The sequence below is a fragment of the Grus americana genome, chromosome 33 (genome assembly GCF_028858705.1).
Source record: "Grus americana isolate bGruAme1 chromosome 33, bGruAme1.mat, whole genome shotgun sequence".
NCBI lineage: Eukaryota > Metazoa > Chordata > Aves > Gruiformes > Gruidae > Grus > Grus americana.
Window position 1 is genome coordinate 1588828 of NC_072884.1, and position 13389 is coordinate 1602216.

At 67.6% G+C, this 13389-nt stretch overlaps 3 protein-coding genes and 1 non-coding gene across 7 annotated transcripts; all 4 read right to left on the minus strand.

The window, feature by feature from the left end:
* Positions 1-174: 174 nt before the first annotated feature.
* Positions 175-3407, minus strand: FBXW9 (F-box and WD repeat domain containing 9). Of its 2 annotated transcripts, none has more exons than XM_054807982.1 (11): positions 3300-3407; positions 2530-2916; positions 1994-2133; positions 1764-1892; positions 1533-1645; positions 1360-1451; positions 1133-1281; positions 934-1047; positions 757-846; positions 553-618; positions 175-449 (listed from the first exon to the last, which is right to left on the minus strand). In XM_054807982.1, the coding sequence occupies exons 2-11, from the start codon at positions 2912-2914 to the stop codon at positions 375-377; spliced, it is 1353 nt and encodes a 450-aa protein (XP_054663957.1). In that variant the 5' UTR covers positions 2915-2916; positions 3300-3407; the 3' UTR covers positions 175-374. The 2 variants fall into 2 exon arrangements, with proteins under 2 accessions (XP_054663957.1, XP_054663958.1); XM_054807983.1 differs by lacking the exon at positions 3300-3407 and having other exon boundaries at positions 2530-2703; positions 2782-3074.
* A 270-nt stretch (positions 3408-3677) lies between these two features.
* On the minus strand, positions 3678-10431 carry TNPO2 (transportin 2). 3 transcript variants are annotated; one of them, XM_054807980.1, is made up of 24 exons: positions 10286-10431; positions 9979-10054; positions 9670-9819; positions 9487-9593; positions 9284-9417; positions 8728-8809; positions 8488-8610; positions 8266-8384; positions 8096-8156; positions 7669-7834; positions 7410-7562; positions 7067-7292; positions 6671-6842; positions 6361-6447; positions 6171-6278; positions 5931-6089; positions 5753-5840; positions 5564-5662; positions 5353-5448; positions 5175-5250; positions 4977-5076; positions 4652-4726; positions 4411-4542; positions 3680-4311 (listed from the first exon to the last, which is right to left on the minus strand). In XM_054807980.1, the coding sequence occupies exons 1-23, from the start codon at positions 10382-10384 to the stop codon at positions 4435-4437; spliced, it is 2664 nt and encodes an 887-aa protein (XP_054663955.1). In that variant the 5' UTR covers positions 10385-10431; the 3' UTR covers positions 3680-4311; positions 4411-4434. The 3 variants fall into 3 exon arrangements, 2 of the variants coding, with proteins under 2 accessions (XP_054663954.1, XP_054663955.1); XM_054807979.1 differs by having other exon boundaries at positions 3678-4311; positions 5175-5448; XR_008574494.1 differs by lacking the exons at positions 3680-4311; positions 4411-4542; positions 4652-4726; ... (2 more) ...; positions 5353-5448; positions 5564-5662 and having other exon boundaries at positions 7067-7218.
* On the minus strand, positions 7908-7974 carry LOC129198624 (small nucleolar RNA SNORD41). Its single transcript, XR_008574508.1, has one exon. It is a non-coding gene; the product is annotated as a small nucleolar RNA SNORD41 (small nucleolar RNA).
* Positions 10432-11825: 1394 nt separating the features above from the next.
* Positions 11826-13367, minus strand: TRIR (telomerase RNA component interacting RNase). Its single transcript, XM_054807856.1, has 3 exons — positions 13081-13367; positions 12358-12435; positions 11826-12235 (listed from the first exon to the last, which is right to left on the minus strand). Exons 1-3 carry the CDS (start codon positions 13318-13320, stop codon positions 12128-12130), a joined length of 426 nt encoding a protein of 141 aa, XP_054663831.1. The 5' UTR covers positions 13321-13367; the 3' UTR covers positions 11826-12127.
* Positions 13368-13389: the final 22 nt, after the last annotated feature.

Consider the following 13389-nt stretch of genomic DNA (forward strand, 5'->3'; position numbering starts at 1 on the left):
GAGGCAGGACGGTGGCCGCGGAGGGACAACAGACCTCCGGAAGCGAAACGTCTCGGCTCAGGGGCTGGCGCTAGACCGGGGCTACCCTGAAACCTCCCTCCCCTGCAGCGCCCCAAAACCGCCCAATTTCACCCCAAAACCACGGATACCCCCGCGGGGAGACGCAACCTCCACTCCAGTCAAATCCTTTTAATACCCACAGACAGGCAGCAGCTCCCAGCCCCGCTGGGCCCATCTCCTCCATGTCAGGGGGCACAGGGTGGTCCCCACGCTCGGTGGGACCCCGCTGGGAGCGGGGACAGACCCCCCCGGCGGCGGGGAGCCCCCCAGCCCCCCCTTCCCGGGCAGTGCAAGCACGGGGCAGCAGCAGCACGTCAGGTCCGGAGCCTCCACACCTCAACTGAGAGGCCCCCGGAAGCAGCTGCCACCACGTCGCCCTCCACGCTGATCTGGGGGGGGACACGACACGGGACACGAGAGGGAAACCGGGGTGGTTACACGCATGCAAGGGGACGTGCACACACACGTGCAAGGGCCCGAACACCTCCTTACCCCATTGAGCACGTCGTCGTGCGTCCAGGAGCAGATGGTGCGGGGAGGGTCTGTAGGGATGTGTATCTGCGAGAGAGCGAGAGCCGTTCGCAAGCGCCCCGCAATGGGGTCAGCAGCGCCCCCAGCCCAGCGAGGGGCCCCCCCAGCCCAGCGAGGGGCCCCCCCAGCCCAGCACTGCATTGACGGGGATGAAGGGACCCTCACCCGCAGCGTCCTGTCGGTGGATGTGGTGTACAGAGACCCCAGCGAGTGCCAGAGCCCCGTGATCTGCAGCCGGTGCCCCACATCAAAGTACTGCCAGACACGTAAAAACACAGCGTGAAGCGTCGGGGGACACCCAAACCCCTCCCCGTGCCCCCCTAAACCCGTTGGGGTCCCTACCCGGGCAGGCTGAAAGCTGCCGGCACTGTTCCCGAAGACATACACCCGTCCCTGGTTGTCCCCGGCCCAGAGCTGTGTGCCCCGGTACGACATGGAGAGCAGGTAGTTTTCCAGCTGTGGAGGAGGAGAGAAACACTTGGCTGCAGGTGACAGAGCCCTGAACCCCCCCTCTGTGGTTTTAGGGGGCAGCAGGACCCACCTGCAGCCGCTGGAGGACCCCATCGGCACGACGGTCAAAGACAACGAGGGTCCGGTCCTCGCTGCCCGACACGATGAGCCGGTCGTCAGCGGCCAGGGACAGGACGGCGCTAGCGTGGGGCTTGTAGCTGCGCACCAGGGCCTGGCCGGCTGCCGGTGGAGGGGGGAATTGAGCTGGGGGGCCCCCAAAATATCCCAGGACCCCCCCCAATCCTGGGCAGGACCAACCTCGTGGGTCATAGATGGTCACTGTCTTGTCGTAAGTCCCGGTGACGAGGACGTCAGGGCGGTAGGAGAGGCAGAGCACGGCCGCCTTCTCCCTAGGGGTGAGGGGAGAGTTGGGCTCGGTGGGACCCCCTGGGACTCCTCCAACCCCCCCCCAAGCCCCTCCCAGGTGTTACCTGATCTCCCCAAACTGCTGCCCCTCAGCCTCCAGGTCCCACAGCTTCACGGTGCTGTCCCAGGAGCCCGAGCACACCTTGTTGTCCCGGGAGGCCAAACACCAAACCCAGCCCTGCAAGGGGGAACCCAAACCCACACAAACGGTCCCAAAACCACATTGGAACCCCCCAGCAGCTCCCCAAGTTGGGGGAACCAATGCAAGGAGGGGGGGTAACAGCTGTGCCCCCCACCTTGTGCGTCCCGTTGCGCTCGGTGCCCAGCGCCTTCACCAGCACCTTGCCGGGGGCCCGTCCCAGCTGCCGCAGGTCCCACAGGTTGACGTTGCGGTCGCGGGCACCCGAAACACAGAGGGTCCCTCCCTGCCAGGTTGGGGGGGGGGGCGGGGGGTGCAGGGGTGAGGCAGGGCCCCCCCCCCAGAATCAGGGGAACCCCTACCCCACCGAGCTGGGCACGTCCTCACCTGCAGGAGGAGGACGGAGTCGACGGAGGCGAAGTGACCCTCATCCAGGGAGAAGTGCTCCATGGGGGCCCCGCCACCCCCCCAGCGCTGCAGGTGCTCCTCCACGTCCACGCAGGCAGCTGACCAGTCGAACCCCTCCTCTGCGGGGAAACGAGGGTGTCAGGGGCCCCCCCAAAATGATAGGGTGATCTGGGGCAGCGGGGAGGGGTCCGCAACCCACCCCCTTCGCCCTGCAGCCACCTCGGGGTTGACGGGATGAGGGAAAGGGGGTGTTGGGGAAGGTTCCAACCTGCTGTGGGGAAATGGAGGGGGTCAGAGGGGATCCCCAACCTGCCACAGGGAAATGGGGGGCAGAGGGGTCCCCCACTCCCCAGGTTCATCCTCCGCAGCACCCCACAGTCCCTCTGGGGTCAGCAGAGCCGGGAAATGGAGGAATAGGGACATCCCCAACCCACCCCAGGGAATGTTTTGGGGTGCTCAACCCAGCCATGTGCCCCCCCCACCCTGTCCCCCCCGTTTCCTTCCCCCAGACCCACCTTCCAGGACGGGGAAGGGGCCGCGGGCGCTGCGCTGCAGACGGAGCCGCCAGGCCACGGCGTCCCGGGCCACGTCCCGCAGCGCCCGGCAGACGCGGGGCAGGACCCCCCGCACCTCCCGCGCCCCCAGGTATCCGCAGATCTCCAGCAGCAGCTCCCACGGCAGCGCCAGCAGCCCCCCTGCACCCCCCCCGCCCGGGGGCGGCCGCTTCAGCCCCGGGGGGGGACGCGGGAGGGGTGCAGGGGGGCTGGGCCCCGGGGTCGGGGTGACGGGGGGCGGCGGGGGGCGGCCGGGGGGGGTCCCCGGGCCCCGCAGACGGGTGACGTACTCCTGCGCCTGCCGGTCGGGGTCGTCGGTCCCGGGGGCCGCGGGGGGCCCCTCCATGGCTGGGGACCGGGGTGTCAGCGCCTCCCGCAGCGGAGAACACCCTCAGCCCCCCCCAAACCCGGCCCCCCGGCCCGTTACACCGGGATTCGCCCCAAACCGGGACCCGGCACCGGGACCACCCCCACGCTGGGATCCCTCCGGCCCGGGCATAGGGCTCCTCCCCGCCCAGACACACCCCCGCCCCCAAAGCCCCCGGACTCTCCCACAACGGGAAACCCCAACACCCAGCCACCCCCTGAACTCCCGGTACCGGCGCCCACCGCAACACCCGAGTCCCTCCAGGCCCGGTACCGAGATCCCCTGGCACCTCCCCAAAGCCCCGTTCCCGTCCCCCCGCTCCGTGACAGCCCCACCGGTGCCCGGACCCCCCCTCCCCCGGTACCGGGGCGCGGCCCGGCCCCGCCGCGTCCCGTCGCCACGGCCACGGCGGGATCCGCTTCCGGCGCGCAGGCAGCGCCGCGCTACCCACGTGACCCCCGCTTCGCCCAATGAGCGAGAACCGCGCAGTGACGTCATCTAACAGCGCCGGAAGGCGACCACGTGTGGCCGCCGGGACACCGGGAGGGGGGAGCGACCCCCCCCCCCCCCCCCGCTTCCCCGGCGGGAACAAACGGCACCGAGACGGCGGACGGTCAACAACGGATTCTCTTTGCCGAGCAGGAACGAGGGGGGCGCGGTACAACCGGGCCCGCCGCCCCCCGCACGCGCCGCCCCCCCCGCCCACCCCCCCGCACCCCCCCCCCCCCCCGCCCTGTAAACGGTAAAAAACGGAACAAAACGGGGAAAAAACACAAGAACCGTGGCACCTACTCGCTCACGACGAAGCACAACGGCGGCGGCTCGGCCCCCCCCCCGGCCCCCCGCCCCCCCCTCCCGGGCCCCCCCGTGCCCGCCCCCCCCCCCGGCCGGGGCTGCTCTATATGTTCCTATAGGTTTATCGCCAGAAACGTGCGCATGGGTACGGGGTGGGGGGGCACCATGCGGGGGGGGGACACGGGAACATCCTACAGCGGAAAAAAGGGGGGTGGAGTGTTACCCCCCTCCCCAAGCCACCCCATTTTTGGACCCTTTTACCCCGATTTTTCCTCCCCTCCCCAGGTTTTGGGGTGCCCCCACCGCGGGTCCATCCCTCCCGTGGACCCCCCCCACTCCCAGTCCCCCCCCACCCCCCCTTTCTCCCCCCAGGGGTGAAACTGATTTCGGGGCTCCCCCCCCCCCCAACCTCGGGGGCAGCTGGGGATGGGGGTTGTGTGTGTGTGTGTGTAGGGGGGGGGTCGCTGCGCCCCGGCCCCCCCCACGCGGCTCCTCCCGCCCTCCCCCACCCTGAACCCCCCCGGGCGCGGCGCGGGGTCGCCCGCTCACGGCCGCCGTCCCGACGGGCTCCCGGCGCCGACCTGCGAGAGAGGAGAAAGGAATGGGGGGGTTCTATTCATCCGAGGGGGGGGTTCTATTCATCCGAGGGGGGGTCTATCTATCTGCCCCCCCCCCCAGACCTGGTTCCGGTGCCTCCGCCTCGCCTAGACCCCGTAAAACGCTGCCAGCCGGTCTTTGAGCAGGGGTGGGAATTGCTCCGAAAACTGCTGCCAGTTCTCCTCGCCCACCTGGTCCTTGAAGCCGTGGAGGATCTGGGGGGGGGGGTTAACAATAAGGGGGGGTGTCTCTACTGAGCCCCCCAGCAGCGTGTGGGGGGGTGTCTTTAATCATTTCCCTCCCCCCCCTCTTTTTCCGGCTGACCTTATAGAACATGTCCCGCAGGTCGTCCTTGGGGCTCACCCAGGACGCGACGGCGTCGCAGAAGAAGATGAAGTCCTGGAGGGGGGGGGGAATGACAGTGGGGGGGGGTGTCGCAAGGGGATAAATTGGGAAGGGGGGGTGATGGGGAGAGGGACCCCCCCATTTTGGATAGAACTGACCACCCCAAAAAATCTCCCAGGGGGTTGGTGGTTCCCACTCCCCCCCGCAGCTAAGGGGCAACCACCAACCCCCCCACGGCTTAAGATCACCCCCCCCAGCCCCCCAAAAAACTGCTGGAGGTGTTGTGTGTCCCCCCCCCCAGTACCTGCACAACCCCCCCGGGGTTCACCCCGATCATCACGCAGATGCCGCGGAAAGCTGAGTCCTTCTCCTCGTTATCCCGGATGTTCCGGAGGGACGTGCACCTCGAAGAGAAAAAAAGGGGGGGGGGGAAGAAGAAAATTGGGGTTCAGTGCCCCCCCCCCTTCCCTCCTGGGGGGAGCACAGGGACCCCCAAACTCACCATGGCCGGATGAATTGCTGCAACATGGGGGCCACCTCCTGCGGGCAGACGAAACCCAGGCGCCCGATGGTGATGGCTGCGGGCAGAGGGAGGAGGTTTTGGGGGACGGGGGTTGGTGGGAAAGGACCCCCACAAACAGCTTCCCCCCACATTGTGGGCCCCCCCCCCCCAACCTTACCCGTGTTTTCCAGGAGGGTTTTGGGGGTGTTGGGGCGGTTGATGATCTCCACCAGGTTGTTCAGGACCATCTGGACGTAGGGTTGCATTTCCGCCCCTGCCGGGAGGCGATGAAAGGAGGGGGTTAACAGGTTGAACTCTCGGGGGGCTGGGGGGGGGGGGGGGGCTCGGTTGAGCTCCCGGGGGGGTCTAGGGGGGTCCAGGGCGCTCACCCATCTGCATACAGATCTCCCCGATGGCCCAGGTCGCGTTGTTGCAGACAGAGATGAACTCGGGGTTGAGGTTGGTGCCCAGGATGGGCATGAATTCAGCTGGCAGGGGGAGAGGCAAGGTCAGCGGCAGGGGCCCCCCCACACCCCACCCCATCATTTTGGGGTCCCAGGGGGATCCCCGGCACCCACCGATGCAGGGTTTGACATGCACGAAGCAGGCCTTGGTGAGGTCGCCCAGGAGGGCGAAGGAACTCTGCCGCACCTCGGGCATGGTGTCCTGCGGGGAGAGGGCAGGGGGTGAGCGCTGGGGGGGGGGGGCAAGGGGGGATCCCTGCAGATTTGGGGGGGGTCTCGGGGGACCCCTGACCTGCATGCACTGGAAAAGCAGCGTCATGATGTTACTGCGAGCCACCAGCTGCTCCACGTGACAGCCGAGACCCTCGGCCAAACCGCTCAGCAGATCCAGGGCCACGATCATGAAATCCTTGTCAGGGGCTTCGTACTGCTCGGGGTGCTGGTTGTACATCTGGGGGGGGGGGGCTGCAGTCACCCCACGGGGGGGTCCACACCCCACGGCACCCAGGGAAAGGGGGGGACTGCGGCTCACCATGGCCTGAGCCAGCGTTTTCTGGACCAGGGTGACGCAGCGCTGGTAGACGGGCTCGCAGTAGGGCAGGAAGCCGCTCTGCAGGGCGGTGGCCACCGAGGACAGGCACTGCGGGCAAGGGGGGGGACACAACGGGGGTGGGAGGGGGCCGAGGGGATGGAGGACCCCCCCCTCATGCCCCATGGCTCACCTCCAGCAGCGGGAAGAGGTCCTTGTCCTCGTCCTTCAGCTCGTTCCACTTCTGGATGAGCGGAGGCATCAGCTTCTGGATGTATTCCTGTGCCCCGGGGAGAGATGCTGTCACGGGGGGGGGACACACAGGACACGGGGGGGGGGGCGTGGGGCTGCTCCCCCTCAACCAAGGGACCATCAGACCAGAGAGATCCACAGTGGGAATTCGGGATTCGAACGTCTGCTGTCATTTTGTCATCACCGGTCCCGGGCTGGGGCGCAGGGAAGGGAGAAAAGGGACACCCCCCCCCCCCCCCCCAAAAACGTACCGGCTGGTTGAGGTGGTGCCCCACGGAGTCGGCGAGGGTCCCGATGGCGTCGTAGAGGATCAGCAGGTTTTTGTGCTGGTACTTGCCGAAGGCAAAGACCAGGGTGTCCAGGATGAAGCTGAGGTACGGCACCAGCTCCGTGCACGCCTCCTCCTCCAACGTGGCGAAGGCGCTGGGGGGGACGGGGAAAGCTCAGCAGCCCCCCCGAGCCAGGGCTGACACCCCCCCCCCTCCACGCGCCCTTGCTCCGGGTCAGACAGTACGAATACGCCATCATCACAGCGACTCAACATATATAACATTCTTCATCCTGCCCAGAGAAAACCTCAAATCCGACAGATCCCGCCCCAAAACCACCCCAGATTGTGGTGTTTCCCCCCCGCCCCCAACCCGCACCTGCACGCCGCCTCCTGCACCCGCTTGTTGCTGTCGAGGATGCGCTTGAGCAGCTCGGTCATGAGGGGTTTGAGGTACATGTCGGGGGGCTGGCTGACCACCCAGTGGGCGTAACGGCTCAGGGTCCAGCAAGCGATGGAGCGCACCAGCGCCTTCTTGTCCGACAGGCATTGGATGAGGTGGGGGATCAGCTCCGGCAGGTACGGCACCATGCCCTGCATGCAGCCTGCACGGGGGGGCGGGGGGGGTAGGGGGGGGGGGCGCACGGGGAGGCTCAGAGACCCCCGGCGTCGGCACGGCGTTGGATCGGGGATCGTTCGTTTGAAGGCGGCGTGGCACCCACCTTCAGCGATGGCCCCCAGGACGAGGATGCCCGACTCCTTGATGACCCACTCGGGGTGGAAGAGGAGCTCCTTCAGCAGCGGGAGCAGGTGGGGGAGAAGTTCTTCCCGGAAAACGTTGGCCAGGACGTCCAGCGCGGCCGCCGAGCACTTCCCTGCCAGGCAGCCACGAGGGGACGGGGTTAATCCCTCCTGAACCGGCACCAATTCACCTCGGTTTAATTAATTAACCGTCCCCCCCTCCCCGCAACGAGCCCGTACTCAGGTTCCAGTCCGAGAGCGTGTCGTCATCATCCTCGTCCTCCGTATCATCGGGGTCCTGCGGCCGTTCCTCCTCGTGTTGCAGCGTCACCGTGCGGGACTTGTGGAAGCGGGGCTTGATGTCCTGCTCGCTGTCGGGAATCGCCTCGTCCTCCTCCACGTCACCCTGTGGGGACGGGGGACGTCACATCGCATCACCGAGACCCCCAACCGCCCGTCCCGGGGACACCCCGGCCCCCAGGGATCAGACAGTACGAACACAACAGCCATCACCGGCATCAGCTCTGAAGCTGTCATCACGTCCGGGAGGTCTCGGGGCAGCCTCTGCCTTGCCCCAGTCCCTCCAGTTTAAACCAGTACCAGCCCCGCAGAGCTGGAGGAGGGAGCAGGAACCGGGCGCTCTCACGTTCTCACCCTGATCTCATACCTTGAGCAGGATGATGTCGATCTCCGAGTACTTCATGCCGTTCACCAGGATGGGGATGAGCCTGCGGGGCAAGGGCAAAAGGGGGGGAATTGAGGGGCTGGGGGGGCCACGACACACAGAGGGGGCTGGGGGGGCCAGAGAGGGGGCTGGGGGCCACCCCGAGCACTCACTGCACCAGGTGGGAGGTCAGCACCTCCTTGCAGATGGGCTGCTCGGCCAGCGTCAGCCAGAACTCGCAGGCCTCCAGCGCCACGTTCTCGTCGCTGTCCTGCGTCCGCTGCAGCATGTACTGCACGGGGTCGGGGGGGGACACACACGTCAGCCCCCTCCTCTCCCAAATTCACCCGCCTGGGGGTCCCACGGACGCCCACCTGCCCCCCTCGTCATCTCACCTGGATGATGCTGTGCATGTGGGGGATGAGGCGGTCGATGCGGACCTCCAGCAGCATCACCAGCGCGCGGCAAACGTTCTTCCGTACCTCGGGGTCCTCGTCCACCGCCAGAGCGAAGAGGTGCTGGGGGGGGGACGACACGTGCACACACACACACACACACGCGTGTGGGAGTCAACTCACCCCCGTCCGCCCTTGAGGGGGGATGCTGGGGGGGCTCCAGGGGGTTTCCCCGCTCACCTCGATGAAGGTGTCGATGTTTTCCATCAGCGCCTGAGCCCGGTCCATGATGAACTGGTTGACGCAGGCAATGGCGTGGGACCTGGTGGGGGGAGACGCCCGGCAGGGTCGTTAGCTAACGATGCAGAGCCAGCAGGAGGGGGGAGACACGCAGCCCAGCTACCTGCCCCTCCCAGACCCCACGGCGCTGAACTAATTTGTGGGAGGGAAACACGGTCTGGGCTGGGGACACACACAGAGTCCCTGTGGGACAACGTGGGGACACGGGGACGGGCTGAGCTGGAGCTGCCCTGCTCTGGGGGGGGTGCCCAAATCACCCCAATGGGGGCACGGGTGGAGCCAGACCACCCACGAAGGGGGGAGGACGGGGACAAGGGGACCCCGAGGCAAACCACAACGGGTGGCAGGGGACACAGAAATGGCTCCTTTTGCACCCCAGCTCATTAAACCGCTACAGTGACAACCCTGGGCACGTGTCCACCCCAGCTGGACCCCCCCATACCCAACCGTGGGGCTGTGGGGGGGGTCTCATACCCCCTCCTCAGCACACCCGTACCTGATTTTGGGGCTGCAGTGCTTAAAGAACTGGAGGAACTTGGGGATCATGATGTTGAGGGGCCGGTTGAGCGCGTCACTGTCCAGGAGCTCGGAGGAATCCTCGCAGATCTTCTGCAGGGCCCCGAACGCCCCCTGCGCACCAAAGGGGTATCAGTGACAGCCGTGGGCCCCCCCGAACCCCCCCAGCCGGCCCCCGCGCACCTCACACGTGTTGTAATCCTCGGAATTGAGCAGGTTGCAGAGCTGCGGGAGCAGCTCCGGCCACATCTGCAGCTCCCCTTTGGAGGCGATGGTGGTGATGAGGATGCCTGCGGGAAACGGAACGGGGGTTCGTTAGCGTGGGGGGAGCCTGGGATCCCCACGGGAGCCCCCGCCTCGACTCACCGATGGTGGCCCGGATGAGGGAAGAGGCATCCCCGATGTTGTTGAGACATTCCTGCTTGATGAACTCGGCCACAGGCTGGGGGAAGCTCTGGTAGTGCGCCTTGACGTTGTTCTTTAGGATCAGGCCGCTCAGCGACCGTGTCGGCTCATCTGGGGGGACGTAAATCGTTAACGGGAGAGGGGGCCGCAACACATATCCCCTCCACTTCCACCGAAACGGGTGGGCTCAGCTCCTGCACCCGCCTCTGCCGCTTTCCCTGGGGACCTCTGAGCCCCCGAGCCCCCCTCCCCGGCCGCAGAACCACCCACCTTCGGACTTGAGGCGCGTCAGGACGAAGATCAGGTAGTTGTTGAAGTCGGGGAATTGATTCAGCTGCTTCAGCTTCTGCCCCAGGCGGTTAAGGACGAGGACGGGGACGCTGTCCCCAATTAATACGGCCCCCCCCAATTTCCCCCCATCCAGCCCCTCCACAGCTGGATCCAGCCCCGTCTCCCGTGGCTGCTGACCCCGTTTAACAGCAAAAATCCCCAATTCCCCGTTCCCCGGCTCAAACGGGGACGGGTGCCGCTGCCGTGTGCGTGTGTGTGTCCCGGGGGTCCCCCCGGCTCAGGATACGTCCTGCACGACGCGCTGCGTGGCCGTGTTGGGGGACTGCGAGTCCTTCAGCAGCTGCAGGACCTGCTGCAGGCCCTGCTCGTCCGGCTGCCAGTCCATGGCTGCTGGGGGGGGGGATCCTGGGGGGGGGTGTCCTGGCAGGGGGGGGGGTCCCCGGGATGAGGATGGTTCTTGGGGAGGGGGGGGGGGGAGGCGTCCACGCGGCAGCCGGAGGATGGCGGCGCGGACGCGCTGCGCACGTGGGGACGGGGATGCCCCATTAAAGGCGGGGGGGGGGGGGACAAACACACACAAGGGGGGGACAGGAAGACATGGGGGGGGCAAATCACCCCCCTACTGCCCCCCCTCCCCGCTACAAACGCCCCCGGCCGTGCCAGCACCCCCTCCCCAGCGTGCCCCCCCCCCCGCACCCCCGTTTGCCCCCAGCCCATGTCCCGTCCGTCCCCCCCCCCCGTTTGATTCTCTCACCCCCGTACCCCCCGCCATCGGCACGGCTCCTTCCCCCCGCCCCCGCCTTGCCCCCCCCCGAACCCCCAGTGATCCCCCCCCCCAACCCCCAAATCTCCCTTCACCGCCCCCCCCCCCACCCCTCAGCCCGCTCCCGGCCGGGCCTCCCCCGCCCGCCAGGCCCCGCGCCGCTTCTCCGCCGCCCCCGCCGGGCCGATACCTGCCGGGATGGGAAGTCCCGGGGCTGGGGAAAAGGGGGGGGGGGGGAAGGGGGGGGGGGGGGCCCCGCTCGGGGCGGCCCAACGCAGCCGCGGGGCACCGGCGCTGCTCGGAAAGAGCGAGCGCGGCACGCGGGAGCTGACCCCCGCCGGCCACCGTCCGCCCCGCCGCGGGCACCACGTGAGCGCGCGGGAAGGACGGCGCAGCGTCACGTGGAGCGGAGGCGGAGCCACGTGGGGGGGGAAAGAAAAAAGGGCGGTGCCGCTACGCGCATGCGCGGAGTCCAAGGTCGCGCCCCAAGCCCCCAATTCTGGGGTAGGACTACAACTCCCAGCGTGCCCCGCGGCACGGGAAGTACCACTGCTGGGGGGGGTGGGGGGGGAACCGGGGAGCGGCGGGACACCCGCCGCTCCCCGGTTCCCCCCCCCACCCCCCCCCCTTCCTGCACCGGGTGGGCGGTGCCAGCCGGGTCCGGGAGGGGGAAAACTGGAACGTACTGGGAGAACTGGGAGCACAGACCTGTTGGGATACTCTGCTGGAGCTTGATCCAGGAGGGCCCAGCCCTGCCTGCACCCCCCACGCACCCCCGACTGCAGGTGTGTGTCGTCCCCCCCGCCTCGAGGCACAGCCCCCTCCCACCCCAGCATTACTGGGGAGAAAAAAAAAAAAAAAAAAAAAAAAAAGCCAAAAATGGTAAAAGTTCAGCACTGGGGCAGGGGGGCGGAGCTGTACCCCCACAGCAGGTTGTGTCACCCCATCACAGCATCTCTCCCCCAAACCCCAGGAGACCCCCAAACCCATGAGAGAGCAGGGTTAACAGCTGGGGTGGGAGGGGTGCAGCCCCCTCCCCAAAAACACCCACAAGTCGCTCGGCAGCTCCGAAATCTCTGAGGTCTTTAATGCTGCGACAGCGGCCCCTCCGCTCCCGCCTCTCCCCTCCCCATTTCTCCGCTTTCTACCCCAAAACACACCCCCCACCCCGGACCGGGCAGGCGGTGAAAGGGGGTGGGAAAGAAGAACGGCGACGGGTCCCGGTGAGCGGCGGCGACGGCCGCATCAAGTCCTGGTTGCCGGCAGGGCGGGAGCAGCAACGTATCGGTACGTATAGATATAAAAGGGGCGGGGCCGGCACCTCCCCCGCCCTTAAATAAGTATATACAGGGGCGAGTCCGGGCGCTATTTCACCAGGGGCCGGGTTTTGTCGTCGTCGCTGCATTGGTGCGCCTTGTACTTTTTCACCTCCGCCATGTATTTGGCCCAGGCGTCGCCTTTACTCGTCAACACCTATGAGGAAACAAGGGGAAATGAGTTCGGTGAGGTCGGAAATCCCACACACCCCCCGCCCCAGGCAGCACCGTGTATCCCCATCAACTCCCCGGAGGGTCTGGGGGTCCAGGGACACCCACCTCCTCGTCCGTCTTTTGCTTCTTGGCCACCACTCCTGTCTTCAGGGCCAGCTTGTTCCCCCCTCGCCGCCTGCCCACCTGGGGGAAGGGACAGAACTGCCACCGTTACGCGCGCCGTGGGGACGGCGCCGTCCCCTGCACAACGGAACAGGAGGGACGTCCGTCAGAGCCCAGCCGGGGCAGGCGGCACCGCGCTGAACCTCGCTCCTGCCAGGGGAGGGGGTGCGTGTTTGTGACGTCCCCCGGGAACAGCGGTGCCGGAGCAGCCGAAGCCACCCCCGCTCCCCAAAAATGGAGGGTTTTGGTGTTGCTTGAGACAGTTTAACGAAAGGTAAAAAAAAAAAAAAAAACAAAAAAAAAAAAAAGAAGAAGACGCAGTGGAGAGGGCAGGGAGCCCTGAACAGCGCCGAGGTGTCCCCGGGGCCGCTCCTCAGCACGGGCTCCCCCCGGGACGTGCCCCCCAGATCGCAGGTGCCCGTGGAGCTCCAGTGCCACCGGCCCCACCGAGGGCCCCGGCCCAGCTCCCGGCGAAACCGAAGCCTGCACTCGCGTCTGGGGGGAACCGGTTCGCACGGGGCAACTCTCCCGCAACCGGCAGCCGGGAAGAAGCTGCCGCCACCCCCGGAACCAGCCCGAGGGCGCCGTTACCCCCGCGGCGGGCGGGTAGGCCCGGCGGGGGCAGGAGGGGGGGGCGGGAGGAGGCCGCGGGCCCCGCGTCCTTACGAAGCTGAGGGCGCCGCCGCTCCTCTTCGAGCCGTCGGACGAACGGTGCGGGCCGGGCCCGGCGCCGCCGGGGGCCTCCGCGGCTGCCGCTGCCGCCGCCTCACGCTCCCGCTGTTGTTCCGCCTCCATCTTCCGCTTGAAGAGCTCCAGGAAGCTGCCGTCGTTAGCAAAGACGTTCACGCCGCCGCCGGGCCCGGGCGGCGGCGACGGGGCCTCCCCCTCCTCACCGTGCGCCTCCATCTTGTCCGCCGCGAACGCCGCGCCGCGGGGGACGCCGGGAAGCGCGCGGCGCCGCGAGATGACGTCAGC

What these genes read in the sequence shown, in the direction of transcription:
- TNPO2 (XM_054807979.1), bottom strand. Translation starts at nt 10,384, where the DNA reads ATGGACTGGCAGCCGGACGAGCAGGGCCTGCAGCAGGTCCTGCAGCTG. An exon ending in TCGACATCATCCTGCTCAAG is followed by an intron (nt 7,835 to 8,095) that starts GTATGAGATCAG and finishes CCGTCCCCACAG; the next exon opens with GGTGACGTGGAGGAGGACGA. An exon ending in TGCTTTTCCAGTGCATGCAG is followed by an intron (nt 5,841 to 5,930) that starts GTCAGGGGTCCC and finishes CTCTCCCCGCAG; the next exon opens with GACACCATGCCCGAGGTGCG.
- TRIR (XM_054807856.1), bottom strand. Translation starts at nt 13,320, where the DNA reads ATGGAGGCGCACGGTGAGGAGGGGGAGGCCCCGTCGCCGCCGCCCGGG. An exon ending in GCGGCGGCGCCCTCAGCTTC is followed by an intron (nt 12,436 to 13,080) that starts GTAAGGACGCGG and finishes CCCTTCCCCCAG; the next exon opens with GTGGGCAGGCGGCGAGGGGG. An exon ending in AGCAAAAGACGGACGAGGAG is followed by an intron (nt 12,236 to 12,357) that starts GTGGGTGTCCCT and finishes GTTTCCTCATAG; the next exon opens with GTGTTGACGAGTAAAGGCGA.
- FBXW9 (XM_054807982.1), bottom strand. Translation starts at nt 2,914, where the DNA reads ATGGAGGGGCCCCCCGCGGCCCCCGGGACCGACGACCCCGACCGGCAG. An exon ending in CCCCTTCCCCGTCCTGGAAG is followed by an intron (nt 2,134 to 2,529) that starts GTGGGTCTGGGG and finishes GTTTCCCCGCAG; the next exon opens with AGGAGGGGTTCGACTGGTCA. An exon ending in GGGTCCTCCAGCGGCTGCAG is followed by an intron (nt 1,048 to 1,132) that starts GTGGGTCCTGCT and finishes CCTCCTCCACAG; the next exon opens with CTGGAAAACTACCTGCTCTC.